The sequence below is a fragment of the Gorilla gorilla genome, chromosome 4 (assembly GCF_029281585.2).
Source record: "Gorilla gorilla gorilla isolate KB3781 chromosome 4, NHGRI_mGorGor1-v2.1_pri, whole genome shotgun sequence".
NCBI classification, from domain to species: Eukaryota; Metazoa; Chordata; class Mammalia; order Primates; family Hominidae; genus Gorilla; species Gorilla gorilla.
This window is the reverse complement of record NC_073228.2, coordinates 45,576,249-45,594,767: the sequence shown is the minus strand read 5'-3', so window position 1 is coordinate 45,594,767 and position 18,519 is coordinate 45,576,249. Positions and strand designations below refer to the sequence as shown.

The following is an 18,519-nucleotide window of genomic DNA, read 5'->3' as shown; positions in this document are numbered from 1 at the left end:
TTTCAGTAATATGTTCAGGAGTTTCTAATTTGGATTCCATGGATGGACCTCAAAGGATTAAATAACTCTCTCAAATTTGTATGCAAATTTTTTGTGCATGTGCATTTTCCTGGGGAGGTCCATTAGACTGTTCTGTGGGAAAGAGAGGAATAGAATGAGAGACAATGACAATTTATTTAAATCAGGTCCACTGATTTCTCGTTCTATACCTGGCCTTTGTTATTTAGGTCACTAACCTAAGGCACTTATCTCTGAGGAGTGAGGTGGCATGTAAGATATTAAGAATAAAACAGCAGCATTAGTCAGTCCAGCTGGGCAGTCAGTCCAGCAGCCAGAGATCAGAGGCTCCTCAATATCAGATCCAGGCTTTAATATCCTAGTTCTCTAGGAGAAAGCTGGGGCATCAGCAGGAGCAGAGGGTGTCCTCCCAAGGCCCCTGGACTCATTTGTTCCTGTGCTTCCAAAGGACTTAGAGGGATATGAAAACTTAACTGGCAAGAATCCAGAGTGAGTTGGTATCCCCAGAAAAAGGTTCAGAACATTCCCCCAGCTAGCCTCCCCTCCTTTGCCTGTTTGGTCTCTCGTTCTTTCTCCACTCTACCAACACAGTTAGCTTTTAAATACATATCTCCTGGTGTGCCTTCCGTGATTATCACTTACACCTAAGGGTGATTAGACTAATCACCCAAAAATGTGGGGTTTTAATCACCTATGAAACAAGTTAAAAAATCATGGTCATGGTTTCAAGGCCTGCCAGTTAGGAGCCTGCCAGCCTCGTCGCCAGGCACTGCCCTCTCCTCACTTCCAGGGCTCTGGCTACAGCAGGTTACTACTGGCTGTTTCGAGAGAACAGTATCTGTGTCCATATCCCTATGCCTTTGATCATGCTAGTCTCTCTCTTTGGGGTGGCATTTCCTCTCCATTGCCTGTGAACCTCCTACTCATTCTTCCAGGCCCACAATGGATGTTAGCTCTTCACCTGAGTCCATTCTTAATTTTCTGCCATCACTCTGGCAGAATCAGTATCTCTTGGCTAGAGTCCAAAAACATTTCATACATATCTCTGATAATGTCATATTATATTGTAGATAGCCTATTTTTATTTCTGTCTTTCCTACTAAGCCAGAAATGCCCTACAGCTAGGGACTGTCTTTTTCATGTTTGTATCCCTAACAGCTACCTTTGCATCTAGTCTAAACATGAGCTTAGTACACTTTTGTTGAATGGAATTAGTTATAAAGAGTTTTTATGACTCATTTAAAATTAGAGACCAATGCTTACTTAATAAGTCAGAATAGGCTGTAATAATAATAGTAATAATAAAGTCCCATTTCCACTGCTTATTCAAGTAACAGCTTCCTTTGTGGAAGTACATTCTGAAAGACTTCACATGTCAGTGTATATTTTTGATGTGCTCATTTGAGATCCTAAAAGAATTATAGTTCTAATGCAGACTAGAGCTTCTATTACATTCCTGTTGAAGTTATATTAAATATATTCTATCGTTTCACATATCTGTGTTATATATAATAAGTTGCATGGGTAAACATTTTATCTCTTTTAAACTTCATGGTAATAATTTGTGAATTGTTTATTTTATAATATCTGAGTAAATTTAGTTCAAAACACATTAATTTGAGCATTTTCTGTGTACAGAAGCATAGTTGCAAAGTTAAGATTCTTGTGTTTATGTTGTTTTGTTAAATTCGGAAAGTCTCAGTCATTGCAAATGTGTTTTTTTTAAGTATTTAAATTAGCTCAGCTATGAGAATAAGCACAGTCCATAAATTAAGAGCTTCAAATAATTTTTTAAAATCCTTCATATTCTTTGAGTTTTGTAGGAAAAGAATCAACAGTTTACTTATTCAGCCTTTCCTGAAGTCCATAGTAGGTGCTGGGCATTATGCTGGGTGAATGAGATAGTACTTGCGTTTGAATAGTTTACAGTCTTATAGCGAAGAAGCCATGTAAACAGAGAATTGCAATATAAACCTTGGAGGAGAGGAAGGAAGACTACTTTGAGAACCGAGATTAGGTTGAGAATGGATGAGTCTGCTGATCAATTTATAGATAAAGAAGCAGAGAGGTGAAGTCTTTTTTTTTTTTTTTTGATATGTGAAATAGGAACCTAGGTTATCTCTAAGAATTCATAGCAGGGGGTAGCTCTTGAGAAGAACAGTGAAGATCTGGATAATTAATAAGAAGAATTAGAGATGAGCTAACAAAGACAAGTAAAGAGTGGCATGAGAAAGCAGTGAGCATAGAACTGAAACTGGATAGCATGAAATTCTGGAGGTATCAGTCAGTAGCACAGTGGTATAATTTTCTCCAGCTGTGCTATGGAGAAATTATACACATTGTGGCCAATGTGTAGTGAATAAAGCCATATTGTATTCAGGGACTATGGGGTGGTTATAACAGAAATTTACAAAGAATAAATAGTTAAAAGTCCTTCAAAGAAAGCATGGCTTACTAGGGAAGGCAGTATGGTTAAGAGGAAGTTGATAAACTTGGAGAAAATGTAGAAGTCAAGAAGTTGGAGATCAGAAGGGCTGGTGCTTTGTAGGAACTCAGAAAATCTTCATTTTCTTCTTTCTGGATGTCCTCTCCCTATGAATGTTTTACCACCACCACCTGCCTCAGCTACAGTTTATACATATGAATAGTTTCAAATCATGATGGTAACAGTTGGCTCAGAGGGCAAGATTAGGAGCCAGACTTCAACGTGCTGCTAATCCAGCGTGTCCCTGTAACTTAGATGCTGGTAGTGCTTGGTGGTATTGGCCTCTAGGAGAAGCTCAAGGCTTCTCCTGTTATCTCCCTACCACTCATACTTGGAGGGTGAGTCAAAGGCCAAAAAGCATTTTATTGGGCAGTGGTTCTTAGGGAAGGGATTTACTCTGTGATGCAAAGGGTTAAGACTGTAAGCCATCAAGTGTTTCCCCTCCCTCTCCATGTTCAACCAAAGGCACAGTTCTTATTACTTTCAAGGATTTAAAAAGGAGTCTTTTCTCAGCATAAAGGAAGAAGTGAAGACCAATTTTGACAGCCCAAAGGGTCTTCCTCCTCAGAATCTAAAATTTCTAATAGAGTTGTTTGCATCTTGTGATTTTACTTGAGTCATCAAATGTATTGTACTTTTTTTCTTAAAGATATACTTTTTAATGCTTTCATTTCAGATAAGGACAAACCATTTTCCATGGCGACACACTATTTATATTGCATTTTCAGAAATTTCCCTTTTTACCCATACTTAGGAGTGTGACACTGAAACCTGATAATCTATTATTTCACAGAGTGCTTTTTGGGGTGTAATATAAAGATATTATATAATTTTAATAACCTTTGAGGTACAAGTGGTTTTTGGTTACATGGATGAATTATATAGTAGTGAAGTCTGAGATTTTAGTGCAGGACCCATTGTCCAAGTAGTGTACACTGTACCCAATATTAGTTTTTTATTCCTCACTCCCCTCTCACTTTCCCCACTTCTTAATTTTCTGCCATCACAATGTGTTGCCCAGGCTGGTTTCATGCCCTCACTTTCCCCACTTCTGAGTTTCCAAAGTCTATTACTCTGTACACCTTTGTGTACCCATAACTTACCTCCCTCTTGTAAGTGAAAACATAATGGTATTTGATTTTCCATTCTTGAGTTACTTCACTTAGAAAAATGGCCTCCAGCTCCATCCATGATGTAGCAAAAGATGTGACTTTGTTCTTTGTTATGGCTGAATAGTATTCCATGGGGTGTGTGTGTGTGTGTGTGTGTGTATATATATATACACATATATGATATATAATAATTATATATAATTTATCGTTATATGTAAAACAAAGCAAATTTTTTATTTTTATAGAGACAGGGTCACAATGTATTGCCCAGGCTGGTTTCATGCTCCTGGGCTCAAGTGAGCCACCACACCCAGCCAAAAATAAGTAATATTTCCCAGTTAGACATTTTCAGAGTAAAAAGTATTTGTTCAAAATCATAGCACGAATGGACTCTTTCAGAGACCTTTAACTGGCAGCATTTCCCCCTCAAACTTTAGTACAGTTATAGGAATTGTTTCTGGATTTTTGGTTGTATATTCTTGTTCATGGCTCATGGACATTAACATATGTGAATGGCATCACTGTGTTTTTCCTAAAGTGCATACGAAGAAGAAAGAACACTTTCCTTTAGAGTCTTACTTAGATTCTAGTTAGCTGATATAAGACTGTTTTCTTTTCCTTTTCAGGTTGTAAACATGTTAAAGGCATCCTGTTATATGGACCCCCAGGTTGTGGTAAGACTCTCTTGGCTCGACAGATTGGCAAGATGTTGAATGCAAGAGAGCCCAAAGTGGTCAATGGGCCAGAAATCCTTAACAAATATGTGGGAGAATCAGAGGCTAACATTCGCAAACTTTTTGCTGATGCTGAAGAGGAGCAAAGGAGGGTAATGTGAACATAAGTGTGATTTAGTAAAAGTTTATCACTCGCTATATGATGAATGAGACCCAGAGTTATGGAGACAAACTTGTTGCTTTGATTTATATTTTGAAGCAACTTACAGGTAAATTTACCTAGTACCTAGGTTATATATGGCACTGCACCAGGGACTGTGGAAGATTTATGTGATGAGCAGATGTTGTTACCCACATATTCCTATAAACAAAGGTAGGTGATTGTGTAAGCCAGAGGTTTTGCAAAAACAGGTCATGAATATATTTTCAGGTGACACTTTTATTCCATATTGCTTCCAGAGACTTGTGCTCATTTATCCTTTGGAAGAAAAGGGGAAATTAAATCCATAAATAGACTTATGAAATCGTATTATGTAAGGTTCATATGCAAAAAGCTATCTTACTTAACACTGAGTCTTGCTCAGTTATAGAGTGACAGGATTGAATTGTCAGAGCTCAAAGGAAAGCTTGATTTGCGTCTCAGAAATGAAATTATTTAAAAATCAAACTAGAGTTTACTAATTCTGATAGTTTTACATGTCAACTTGACTAGGATATAAAGTGCCTAAATATTTGGTAAAACATTTCAGTTGTGTCTGTGAGGATGTTTCTGGATGAAATTAGCGTTTGAGTTGATAGACTGAATAAAGCAGATTGCCCTCCCTAATGTGGGCAAGCCCCATTCAATCAGTTTAAGGCCTGAACAGAACAAAAAGGCTTACTTTCCTGCAAGTAAGAGGGAATTTCGACTTGCCTGGTTGCCCTGAGTTGGGACATTGGTTTGGATGCACACCGAAACATCAGCTCTTCCTGGCTTGGAGGCCTTTGGGCTGGAACTAAATAATGCGTATTAGCTCTCCTGGGTCTCCAGGTTAGCTCTCCTGGGTCACCAGGTTGCTGACAGCAGATCTTGGGACTTGTCAGCCTCTGAAATTGTAGATTTATCCCAAGGAATTGGCTAAAACGATTATGGAGGCTGACATATATATGTGGGTGTATATGCATACATACATATTCATAGAGATTTATCATAAGGAATACACACACACACACGAACATTCTATTGGTTCTGTTTGTCTGTTCTGATTAATTATCCTAATACTAACATATTTTTTTCATTGACAGTTTAAGAACAATGCCATGAGATTTCTGGTTCTAGCAATACAGTAGACTAGGTAACCAGAAAACCTTCCTTCTATAAACACCTTCAAATGCTAGGTATACACTGTACCCCTTAAATATGCACAGTTATGTGCCAATTAAACACAAAATAAAACTTTTAAAAGTTCTGGGTAAAACATAACTGAAATTATTTTAAATGCATAATTGAGCTCTTCAGAAAGAAAACTGAATCTCCAGGAAATTAGAGTCGTAAGATACGGGCTGCAGCTTTTGGTTTCATAATATATGGGTTTGGGTTTTAGTACCCACTAGGGAACAGAACATGAGTCCTTGAATCCATTTACAGTGTGGACTAGGAACTGGTACCTTCAAAGGGGTTGTGTCTATGAAAAGAGTGGACTAGAAAATATCTGCTGCCACCACAGGGAAATTAACAAAAAATATTTAACTGCCTGGGTTCTGGAATGGAAGCTGGGAAATCTCCTATGGGAATTCTTCTTCTTCTTCTTTTTTTTTTTTTTTTTTGAGATGGAGTTTTGCTCTTGTTGCCCAGGCTGGAGTGCAATGGCGTGATCTCGGCTCACCACAACCTCCGCCTCCCAGGTTCAAGCAATTCTCCTGCCTCAGCCTCCCCAGTAGCTGGGATTACAGGCATGCACCACCACGCCCAGCTAATTTTGTATTTTTACTAGAGATGGAGTTTCTCCATGTTGGTCAGGCTGGTCTCAAGCTCCCAACCTCAGGTGATCTGCCTGCCTTGGCCTCCCAAAGTGCTGAGATTATAGGCGTGACCCACCGTGCCCGGCCTCCCATGGGAATTGTAAACCATGGATCCTTGTTCATGCTGGTTTAGAATTTGAATGAATGTATGCTACCTATGTGGCTTGAAACCCGAAGCTGAGAAATTAGTTAAAAAAATTATTCAGGTGCAGTGGCTCATGCCTGTAGTCTCAGCTACTTGGAAGGCTGAGATGGAAGGGTCACTAGAACCCAGGAGTTCTAGGCTGCAGTGAGCTCTCATTGTGCCATTGCACTCCAACCTGGGTGACAGTGCAAGACCCTACGTTAAGGAAAAAAAAAAAATTAGTCCTGGGCTAGTGATAGCATAAGTTGTCAGATATAAGCAAACCCCAGGGGTGCTCCAACAACCTAGGCTGAAAGGAATAGAAAAAGTAGTCATGAAAATTTAAAACTCAGCAACCAAGTTTAAGATAAGACAACAAATTTCAGCTGAAGAGAGAAGTGGTAAACAGAAGAATAAACCTAAAGAAATCACCCAGAATGTAGCACAGAGAGATAAAGGGATGGAGAAGATGAAAGTTGAGATGAGAGAGTTAAAACAAGAAGTCCAGATAGAATAGTGTAGAGGCATTATTCAAAAAGAGAATGACCAAGAATATTATAGAATTAATAAAGACATAAGTACTCAGTTCAGGTAGCACCATGAGCCTATATGGGATAAATGAAAATTAACTTATTTCTAGACTTGTTATAGGAGAATGCCAAAGAAAAAAAATCTTAGTAACAAAAGAAAGACATGGAGATGACTTACAAAGGGGTATCCATTATGTTGATAGCAAACTTTTCCATGACAGAAAGAGAGAACAAAAAACAGTAGAATAATATCTTCAGAGAGCTAAGTGAAAATAACTGTCAACTTAAAAGTTAATACCCAGCTTAATTCTCATTCAGGAATGAGGGTGAAATAAAGACTTTTTTTCTTCAGGCAAAGGATAATAGAATTAACTAGTTGCAGAAGCTTGTTGGAAGATTATGAAGCAAGATGTACTGAGACTGAAGGAAGTTGAACCCAGAAGGAAACAGTAGAGCCAAGAAACAATGATGAGCAATGAAATTGGTGAAAATATAGATAAAGTCTGGGAGTTCTACTTCTAGTAGTGGCAAATTAGGTCATTTGAGTCATGTGTTCCACTGAAGACTACCAGAAAAGCTCAACACAATATTTAAACATGTTTTGCTTGAAGGTATCAAAGAAGAAAAATGGAGGCCTAGAACAAAGTTCCTCCTGGTATACTGGGTCACTGTTCCTCTCGAGATATTAGCCAGTTCTGCAGGAAGCTGCTAAAACCTAAGCAGCCCTTTTGACAGGCTAGTGGGAGTAATGGGGGCAGAGATTAGTGCCCATGGCCCCTAAGGAGGGGACACCTGATGAACATAACTCGTTTTGAGTCAAGACCCTGAAGGGCTACACCATAAGAGCAAGGGTTAACCAGGAATAGACATACTCTCACCGAGGCTGCAGATCAGCTTTGAATCATGTCAGTCCCTAAAATTAGATTGAGGGTTCCTAAATTGCTAGTGCCCCTAGGCATCTGGCAGAATTGTAAATCCTTCCTGGAAGAAAGTAGTATCATGTAAGGTCACAAATTGTTTCTAGTTTGCAAATGCAATGTCTGGCTTATAATCAAAAGCAACTGGAAACATACACAAACAACATCAAGAAAAAGAAAAGATGGTTCAAACAGCCTCTAGATATTGGAATTCTCAGATACAGACTTTTGAAATGATTATACTTACCACATTCAAGGGGATAAAAGACAAGACAGATTTTTGGCAGAGAACTGGAAACTAAAAATAAACAAATATAAATTCTAGAACTGAGAAAATCAGTAAGTAAAATTAACTCAAGTGAATGAGTTTAAATAGCAGGTTAGACACATCTGAAGAGAGAATTAGTGTACTGAAAGATATAAGATGAAAATAACCAGAGACAAAGAATGAAAGGAATTAAGAGAGAGTAAGAGAGAGAGAGAGAGAGAATACCGTTTAAAGGTCTGGTGCGTGTATTTAAAGTTCCAGAAAGGCAAGAGAAAGAGGATGAATCAAAATCAGGATTTGAAGAGAAAATGGTTTAGAACTTTCTAAAACTGATGGAAAACATTAGCCCATAAATTGCAGAAATGATATGAACCCTGAGCAGGAGAAATACCAAAGAACTCTACATATATAGGCATTATTGTTAAATTGCTGAAAACCAAAAACGAGAAAAATCTTAAAAGGAGCTAGAGAGCAAAGGAAAATTACCTTCAAATAAGCAACAACTAGCTAGTAGCTGTCTTCTCAATAGAAATGATGGAAACAAAAAGTCAATCAAAGGCCATTTTTAAAGAGCTGAAAGAAAATAACTGTCAACTTAGAATTTTATATCCAGTAAATGGATGAATGATCATAGAAATATATAATGGAATACAAGGCAGTAATGAAAATAAATAGCCTACAGCTATATACAGTTGTGAATCTCACAAATAAATTATTGAGCAAAAGAAACCAGATTTCAAAAAGAACACATACTGTGTGATTCCATTTATAGAGAGCTTACCTAAAGTATAGTGTTTAACAACACATGCTTGGGTGGTAAAACTATAAAGGAAAATGAATTATTACCATAAAAATCAGATTGTGGTTACCTATGGGGAAAGGTCAGGGAGGAGTGCTTGGGAGGGGTTGTGAGGAGGTGCTCCCAGGATGCTAGCAGTATTCTGTTTCTTATGATTACGTAGGCGTTCATTTTGTGACAGTTCATTGAGGCATATATTCACATTTTGTAACTTTTCTCTATGTGTGATGTATTTTGCAATTAAAAGTTTTAAAAATAAATTTTAATAGCATTCACTGAGAAAAACAATAATGATATTAATATTTTTAAAGGATAGAACTAAAATATGGAAAAAAACGTTTGGGAAGTAGATTAAATTCATGTAAGCTCCTTATATTATTGGGGAAGATGGTAGGGAGTTTGAGACCAGCCTGGTCAACATGGTGTAACCCCATCTCTACTAAAAAAATACAAAAATTAGTTGGGCTTGGTGGCGCACAGCTGTAATCCCAGCTACTCAGGAGGCTGAGGCAGGAGAATTGCTTGAACCCGGGAGGCGGAGATTGCAGTGAGCCAAGATCGTGCCACTGGATTCCAGCCTGGGTAACAAAAGTGAAACTCCATGTCAAAAAAAAAAAAAAGAAGCTAATAATGTTAGTTAACATTAAGTCAAATGTGCATGTGAAAGTTGTACATTGTGCCCAAACTTTTCCAAAGCATAGGGAGGAGCTGGGAAAGAAACAATGGAAACTCAAATACTTTAGAAGGCAAGAAAGAAATAACAAGACTCAAAGACAATGTGATGATAATAAAAAGGTAATTTTAAAAACAATTTCATTTATAGCAGAAATCAGAATGTAAAGTGCCTAGGATTCGATCTAGCAGGAAATGTGCAAGACCTTTAAGGAGAAAATTCTAAACATTTTTGAAAATCTTTTTTTAAGCAGCTAATAAATGGTAAGATATAACATGTTCATGTATGGGAGAACTGACAATGTCATAAAAATGAGTTCTGCCCATCTTGGTCTGTAAGTTGAGTGTATTTCCAGTGAAGCCTAATAGGAATTTTTTAACATTTGACAACTTGATTCTAATTTTTTTTGAGGCTTGAAGAGTTATGAGAATTTTGAAGAATAATGAAGATTTACTTTTATCACATATCAAGACTTACTAGAAAGCAATAGTAATTGAAACAATGTTATATATTCATGCAAAAACAGACCAAGGAAACAATAGAACACAGGAAGGAAGAGCCTGCTCTATGACAAGTGATGATACAGATCAGAGGGGAGTAATAGGCTGGCTGTGCCTTAAACGGAGCTGAGATAATTGACTACCTATTTGGAAAAAGATAAAATGCAATTCCTACCTCACAGCATACAAAATTGCAAATGGATTTACAAAAAAACAAAAACATAAAAGCCTACTAAAATTTATAGGAGGAAAACTTATTTAGAAGAAAAATAGGCAAAAATGTTTTAAGATTTGAGGCTAGGGAAGAATTGATACAGAAAGTAAATCCATTGGAAGTGTTAATTTGGCTACATTAATATAAAGAAAATTCTGTATGACAAATTACACTGAATACAAATGTCTCAAACTGGGAGAAGATATTTGCAGTGTATATAATCTACAAAGAATTGGCATCCTCTATAATAAATTCTCTATAAAAAGTCTTGTATAATAAGAAAAATATAAATACCACAATTTTAAAAAACTGTCGAAGGATTTAACACGTAGTTCTCAGAGAAAGAACACAATTGAAGAAAAGCAAATGAAAAGATATTCAGGAAAATGTATAATAAAAGAGGGATTATTTCTTAAACAACCTGGCAAAATTTACAACAGCTGGTAAAACCAAGAGTTTGTGGGGTTATGGAGAAACAAGGTCTCATATACATTGCTAGTTGGAGTATAAACTAGAAGAATATACCAAGTGGGTAGTATCTTGCAAATAAATTTGACATCTTACAAAAATGAAAATGCACAAACCCCATGAGTTCTACTTCAAGACCACTACCTATGATAAACAACATGACATGTACCAGGATGTTGATTGCCATGCTATTTGTAATAGAGGGAAAAGAAACATCATTACTCTTCCTTAGTAGGAAATGGAATAGCATACAGATATTAAAATGAATATGCTGAGCACAGTGGCCCATGCCTGTAATCCCAGCACTTCAGGATGCCAAGGCAGAGGATCGTTTGAGCCCAGGAGTTGAAGACCATCATGGGCAACATAGTGAGACCCCACCTCTACAAAAATTAAAAATTAGCCAGGCATGGTGGCACATTCCTGTGGTCCCAGCCACTTAGGAGGCTGAGGTGGGAGGGTCACTTGTGCCGGGGAGGTCAAGGCTGCAGTGAGCTGTGATAGTGCCACTGCACTCCCGCTTGGGCAACAGAATGAGACCCTGTCTCAAAAAAATAAAATGAATAATAGATTTACTTAGATCGACATGAATAACACTCAGAAATATAACATCTCGTCTTCAAAAAAAAAACCTAGTAAGCTGTACTGAATTAATCTATCCTACCATTTAAAATTTTTGTTGAGGGTAAAATAATATTAAATATTCCCTTTATAGCAATCCTCTTAGTGCTTTAAGTCTGCTTGTTGGGTCCTTAATTGTTTCAATTTTATACAAGGTCGTTTCCTTTCCTGCTTTCCAGCATTTCATTAAGTTCTTGTTCAGGTCTCCAGCTAGATCAGTCTCATTGGTTCTAGCAGGTGTGGGTCTTGGTGGGTTGGTGCAAGTCCATTCACTATTTCAACTCTTCAGAAAGTCCCGGAACCAGTCAGTTTTGCAGTTCATTCCTAATACTAAGATTGTTTCTGCTTCACTTATCTTTTTAACTTACCTCAGTGTACCAAGAAAAACAGTCATCACCATATACTATCTAGGTTGAATAAACTCCGCTTAAAAATTATTTTAGATTATTTTCCAAATAATTTACAAAATACAAGAATAAAGAGATAAAAAACTATTAAAAATTAAATAAGAACTTAAATATATAAATAAAATTTTTATGCCATGTTTCCCTGGTCTTGAGGTATTTTGGATTTTGGTTTTTGGAATATTTGCATATACATTAAGATATCTTGGCGTTGGGACTCTGGTCTAAACATGAAATCCATTTATGTTTTGTATATACCTTGTACACATAGCCTGAAGGTAATTCTGTACAATATTTTAAGTAATTTTGTTACTGAAACAAAGTCTGTGTACATTGAACCATCAGAAAGCTAAGGCATCACTGTCTCAGCCACTAGATGTGGATGGTCTGTGGTTGGTTGGCATCACCATTGTTTCTGAGTGTAAATTTATATGCCTGATAAATAATCGTTTTCATACATGTATTGAGACACAAGTACTTAACAGTAAAAAATATGACACACCATTAATACAGTGAAAAAATAGTGAGTTTAGGGTAACTAAGCAGCACAATGGCATCACCAGAATACCTGGATAAGCTGTTAAACAACAGCAAAACCAAACAGCAACAGTTTCAGTCACCACCTACGATGTTGTGGGGGGCTTTTGTTTTGGTTTGGTTTTTTGAGATGGGGTCTCACTCCATCGCCTAGGCTGGCATGCAGTGGCACCATCATGGCTCACCACAGCCTCAACCTCCTGGGCTCAAGCCGTCCTCCTACCTCAGCCTCCCGAGTAGCTGGGACTACAGGTGTGCACCACCATACCTGGCTAATTTTAAAAATCTTTTTGTAGAGACAAGGTCTCCCTAGGTTGCCCAGGCTAGTCTCAAACTCCTGGGCTCAAGCGATCCTCCTGCCTGAGCCTCCCAAAGTGCTGAAATGACAGGTGTGAGCTACCATGCCCAGCTGATGTTGTGTTTTGATTAAAAGATTATCATACAGTAACCCCCTGTGTGTGGTGCACCTTTCAGATTTTGGAACATTTTGGATTTTGAATTTTTGGATTAGGGATACTCAACCTGTATACCCCAAATGGGCAGGAGCCTCTGAATGCAGTAACTGTTCATCAGCTGTCCTGCATGAACTTACAAATACTGATTCTAAGTTTCAAATACATCTTTGTTGGCTTCTAAATTATTATTACTTCTGGTTCTTCTTGCACTTACAGCATCAAAACGTAATGCTTTAAGAATTTTTTTGAGATCTTTGGCTCCTAATTTTGTTGAAGAGAGGATGACCATTATATGTTCCACAGTTGCAAAACATTTTTATTTTTAGATTTGTAGATACCTTCCAGAATGATCAATTCTGTTTTTTATGGTCAATCCAATTTTTTAATGTTTACTTTATCTATTTCTTCTGGCTATCTCTCTGTAATACCTGCCTTCAGCATCTGTCTACTTTTAAACTATATCAATAAAATTTGGTGCACAAATGAAATAAAAGATGAAAGAATACTGTCATGTGTCCTTTTAGCAAAATGGGATGGCCTCATTTCTTGTCACAAAATATTCCACAAAGAAGACTTTCTATTGAATAAGTAGCTGAATGAAAATGCTCTGTCCTTAGATTAAAAGTATATTATTCACTCATTGATTCTTGAGTTTGAGAAAATGTATGTAGGGCATCATCATCTGAAGACACATAAACTGAGATTTTACTTATAATCATCAATTTCAGCATCTTTATTAGAGTCCTAAGTGCTCCTATCTTATTCTTTGTGTTCAACTTCTGACTCATCTAATAATTCTAAAACAGTTTCCTCAGATTTTCTTCGTCATTCTGGCTAGAGAACTTACAAATGTTAATGCTTAATCGTATTCAATAAAATGTAGAATGAGGTCACAAAAGATGTTAGCTCCAGACTTCTTTTATGCCGTCTTGAAAGATAACACATATCTTGCACAACACAGTAAGAAAACTGAAGAGTGATGTCATAGTGATACTTGTTTCACTGTTTCTAAGTAATTTAGTCATTTTTTATTATACTTTAAGTTCTGGGATACATGTGCAGAACTTGCAGATTTGTTACATAGGTATACACATGCCATGGTGATTGGCACCCATCAACCCGTCATCTACATTAGGTATTTCTCCTAATGCTCTCCCTCCCCTAGCCCCCCCACCCACTGACAGGCCCCAGTGTATGATGTTCCCCTCCCTGTGACCATGTGTTCTCATTGTTCATTTCCCACTTATGAGTGAGAACATGTGGTGTTTGGTTTTCTGGTCCTGTGTTGGTTTGCTGAGAATGATGGTTTCCAGCTTCATCCATGTCCCTGCCAAGGACATGAACTCATCTGTTTTTATGGCTGCATGGTATTCCATGGTGTATATGTGCCACATTTTCTTTATCTAGTCTATCGTTGATGGGCATTTGGGTTGGTTTCAAGTCTTTGCTATTGTGAACAGTGCCTCAATAAACATGTGTGCATGTGTCTTTATAGTAGAATGATTGTAATGGGATTGCTGGGTCAAATGGTATTTCTGGTTCTGGATCCTTCAGGAATCACCACACTGTTGAAACAGCATGGTACTGGTACCAAAACAGATATATAGACCAAAGGAACAGAACAGAGGCCTCAGAAATAATGCCACACATCTACAACCATCTGATCTTTGACAAACCTGACAAAAACAAGCAATGGGGAAAGGATTCCCTATTTAATAAATGGTGTTGGGAAAACTGGCTAGCCATATGCAGAAAATTATACAAAAATTAACTCAAGATGGTTTAAAGATTTAAATGTAAGACCTAAAACCATAAAAATCCTAAAAAAAAAACGTAGGCAATACCGTTCAGGACGTAGGCATGGGCAAAGACTTCATTCTTCTATTTTCTTATTTTAATCCTTTTTAAGCATAGTTGAGAATAATTGATGAGTAATGATGTAATTTCTAGTGTGATGAAATAGCATAATGTGTCTTAGATTCATAAAAAGATCTAGTAGATCCAAATGGCAATTGTAAGATAGAATTTTATTCTATTTTTTTAAATATTGGGTTTTTTGTTTTGTTTGTTTGCTCTTTGGAAAAAGGAAAAAAGTCATGAGATATCAATTTTTATAAATAGTACTACTTAAAACAGAAACTCAGAAACTGAGGTTGGGTCTAACGGACCCTAATGAGATACTGAGGATTAAACACTAGGCAGAAGTGAGTTAAAATGCCATATGGAGAAGCATTTTATAACATCTCAGTTGTGATAGTTACCACATGGCTACATAGGTAACTTTGGTGCTGTTTTTAAAGTTGCAAGCAATTTAAATATTAAACTACTGATGATAAAATTGAGTTAGCAAAGAATTTCCAGTTCGATATTAATTATAGCCAGCCTTTTCAGTTATACCTTTCTCACATCCAGAAATGGCTTGATGTACTCAGCTAATGACCTCATGCAGGATATATATGTGTGTTACATAATAAAGAAAAACATCACTTCTGTAATTTTGGACAGTCCACACTGACGGAGATGATCACTTGCATATAGGTCAAACTAGTTAAATATAGAACAGCCGCTTTTGAAAGCTGTTGCCAGGGCTCAACAGCGTCAGCTCTGTTTCTATGGAGAAAGACTTTGCAGATGTTAAAAACAGAGCTAGAAGCCAATGAATGGAAGAGGATTGTGCTGTGGAAATTTAATTTTTTTGATAAAGGGTTTATTGATGAATCAGCTATATTAGTCTGTGAACGTTAATCTTGACATCTTCTTTACCCAATTCCCAATTTCTTGGAATAAGATCTTGCTTTTATTTAAGTAACACACAATGTAAAATTTGATGTTATTGTACTGACTAGGTGGGGTAAGGGACCTGATGACAGGTAACAAGATTAGTAAGGTTCTGAAAAGGTCAGAATTGTACTGAATTATGTTTAGAACAGATTGCCTCTGTGATCATTTAATCAAACAGTGTTCGTATTGTCTTTGTCCCTGTCCACATACGTGATTTTTGAGGTTGGGCTGAGAAGGAAATCATGATTCCATCAACAACATAAGGCACATTGACAGTAAAACTCATGTATTATAGCAGCTTTTTGTTTCATGCTGTATAGGGCAGACAACCTTGAAGAAAAAAAAAACTTTAAAAAATAATGTAAAATTTCACAGTTTTTCAGTCATAAACAGAAGTATCCTTGTTGTCACTGAAGATGACAAGAATTAATATCCTGCTGTATAGAAGTACTTTGGCAAAGTTAAGGTTGTAGTTCCAATTCCTCATTTCCAATTTTTTCTCCAGATGGAAAGATGAACAGTTTTTGGTATTGAATTTTTTTTTAGGAAGCAAGTTATTTATCATTAGATATCTATTCAGTAAATGCAATGATACAGAAAAATGAAGTTTTTTTCCCTCAGATTTGAAATTAGGTTTTAAAATATGGAGGGAGAACAATTTGTAAGTAATGTTCAGGAACAAAAATAAAACCTAGTGAAACTTTAGAAACTTTGATGGAGATCTGTCATCCTACATACAATTGCATTAAAGAATAGAATTTATTATTATCTGGTTTATTATGCTGTAAAATGAATTTTTCTCTTTTTGTATGTAGTTTTATGAAATTTCATACATGTATAGATTCATGGAACCACTGTAAAAATCAGGATGTAGAACATTTGCATCACCCCCAAAAACTCCTTCATGCAGTCCCTTACTGGTCACCCTTTCTTTTTAGTAACCCTGGTAACTACCAATGTGTTCTCCATCCCTGTAGTTTTATCTTTTCAAGAATGTCATATAAATGGGGTCATACACTATGTAACCTTTGGGGACTGGCTGTCTTCAGCATAATGCCTTTGAGATTCATCCAAGTTGTTGCATGTGTCAAACATCCCTTTTTATCGTTGAATAGTATTTAATTGTGTGGGTGTACTATCATTTGTTTATCTCTTGACCCACTGAAGGCCAATTGGGTTGTTTTCTAGTTTGGGGCAATTATGAGCAGAGCTGCTATAAACCAAGTAGTGGAATTTTTAGGTCATATAGCATTTTATCTATTTTTTATTTAAAAATATATATTCAGGGTTTGTTTTTGACCCAGTTGAATTTCCTTCAGGTCATTTTTGGGACTCTTTCTTCCTATGTCTGATGTAACATTTCATCTTTCATCTTTGTCATTTTTTTATTCACCCCTTTTCTTCAGATTACTATAGGTATATTCTGGTATTGTAGCCCAGAATCTGTCCTGCTTTTATATTCCTCCAGCTTAATTATATGATCCATCTTCTTACGGTATCTACGGCTTGCTACAAGACTATTCTTTACTATTTGCAGAAGACGTTCAGATGTATCTTGCTATCCTCTTTTATTCAGTTGTGTATATCTTGTTCTCTGGAGGCTTTTCCAAATAGATGTCTTGTTAACTCTTTAATCTTATCATGCTAGAAACAAACAAACAAACAAAATTCCCTTGTATCTTTTCCCTTCTGCAGCTTCCTTATCATACTACAGGGTAATTTCTTTTCTTCACTGTCAGTCTTCCACCCTACATGCAAGCAGTAATCAAATCTAGCATTTGCTGTTTGGTCATCACCACTCCTGTCACCAAAATTCTCATTCTGTTTAGATTCTGCTTGCCTCATTTATGTACCATTATTTGTTTCTCACTGACCTTCCAAGTGCATACTTCTTTTCATCCTAAAGCCAAGAATAAAATCATTTTATATAAAGAGCATTCTGCTTTGCAGTTCATTTACTGATGTCCTCTGTTTCAGTAGGAAGGCCTAATTCTAGATTTCAGTCTGTCATGATAGTACTATAACTTCTGCTTCTCACATTAGGTAAATTTTATTATCCCTTTTATAGGACCTTGACTGCCTCTGGGCCTTCTGTTCAGTTGAACCCACATGCTTCTAACTTCTTAGCTATTAGACCCTCTCTTTCCCCTTTTATATGTCTTTGTTTTGGTACAGCTTCTCATACCCAAAAGCAGGTATACCTGTTAGTAAGGAGGATACAAGTTGTATTTGTAGGTGGTATGATTGTCTACCTAGGAAATTCAAAAGAGTCAGATTTTTTAAAAAACTTAGATATTATAAATAAGAGTAAAGTAGCCATATATAAAATAAATACATAAAAATATATTTCCTTCATACTTCTATACTGTTTCTGAAATATAATAGAAAAATCCCATCACAATTGCCACCACAAAACATAGCTAGGAATCTTTATGAAGGAATGAAGGAATTTAAACAACAAAAACTATAAAACTTTATTGGGAAGCTGGGCCCAATGGCTCACGCCTGTAATCCTAGCACTTTGGGAAGCCAAGGTGGGAGGATCACTTAAGTCTAGGAGTTCAAGACCAGCCTGGGCAACATAGTGAGACCTTATCTCTAAAAATAAAAATAAAAATAAATTTTAAAACTTTACTGAGAGACGTAAAAGTGTTGAATAATTGGAGAGGCATTATTCTTCTAAAAAACCAAATATGCTATACAGATTTTAGTATTTCCTAAACTTAGATATTTAACCTAATTTCAGTCAGAGCTTGGGTTTTTGTCTGTTCTTTATTTGTTTATTTTTAATTGGTGGAGGTTATTCCCCCTCATAAGAATGATTCTGATGTTCATTTGGAAATACACATGGTTGGAAATAGCCAAGATAGTTATGAAAAAGAAGAATGTATAGAGGAGAAGAGCTTCTTCAATGTACTACTGTAAAGTTACGGAGATA

General features: G+C 36.6%; 1 protein-coding gene across 2 annotated transcripts in view; it reads left to right on the top strand.

The window, feature by feature from the left end:
• Positions 1–18,519, top strand: part of NSF (N-ethylmaleimide sensitive factor, vesicle fusing ATPase) — a 168,152-nt gene that overhangs the window by 81,072 nt on the left and 68,561 nt on the right. For both annotated transcript variants that reach the window (XM_031011079.2, XM_055387811.2), the window contains exon 9: positions 4,242–4,441. In XM_031011079.2, coding sequence (XP_030866939.1) covers positions 4,242–4,441 — 200 coding nt within the window. The remainder of the gene's footprint in view (positions 1–4,241; positions 4,442–18,519) is intronic.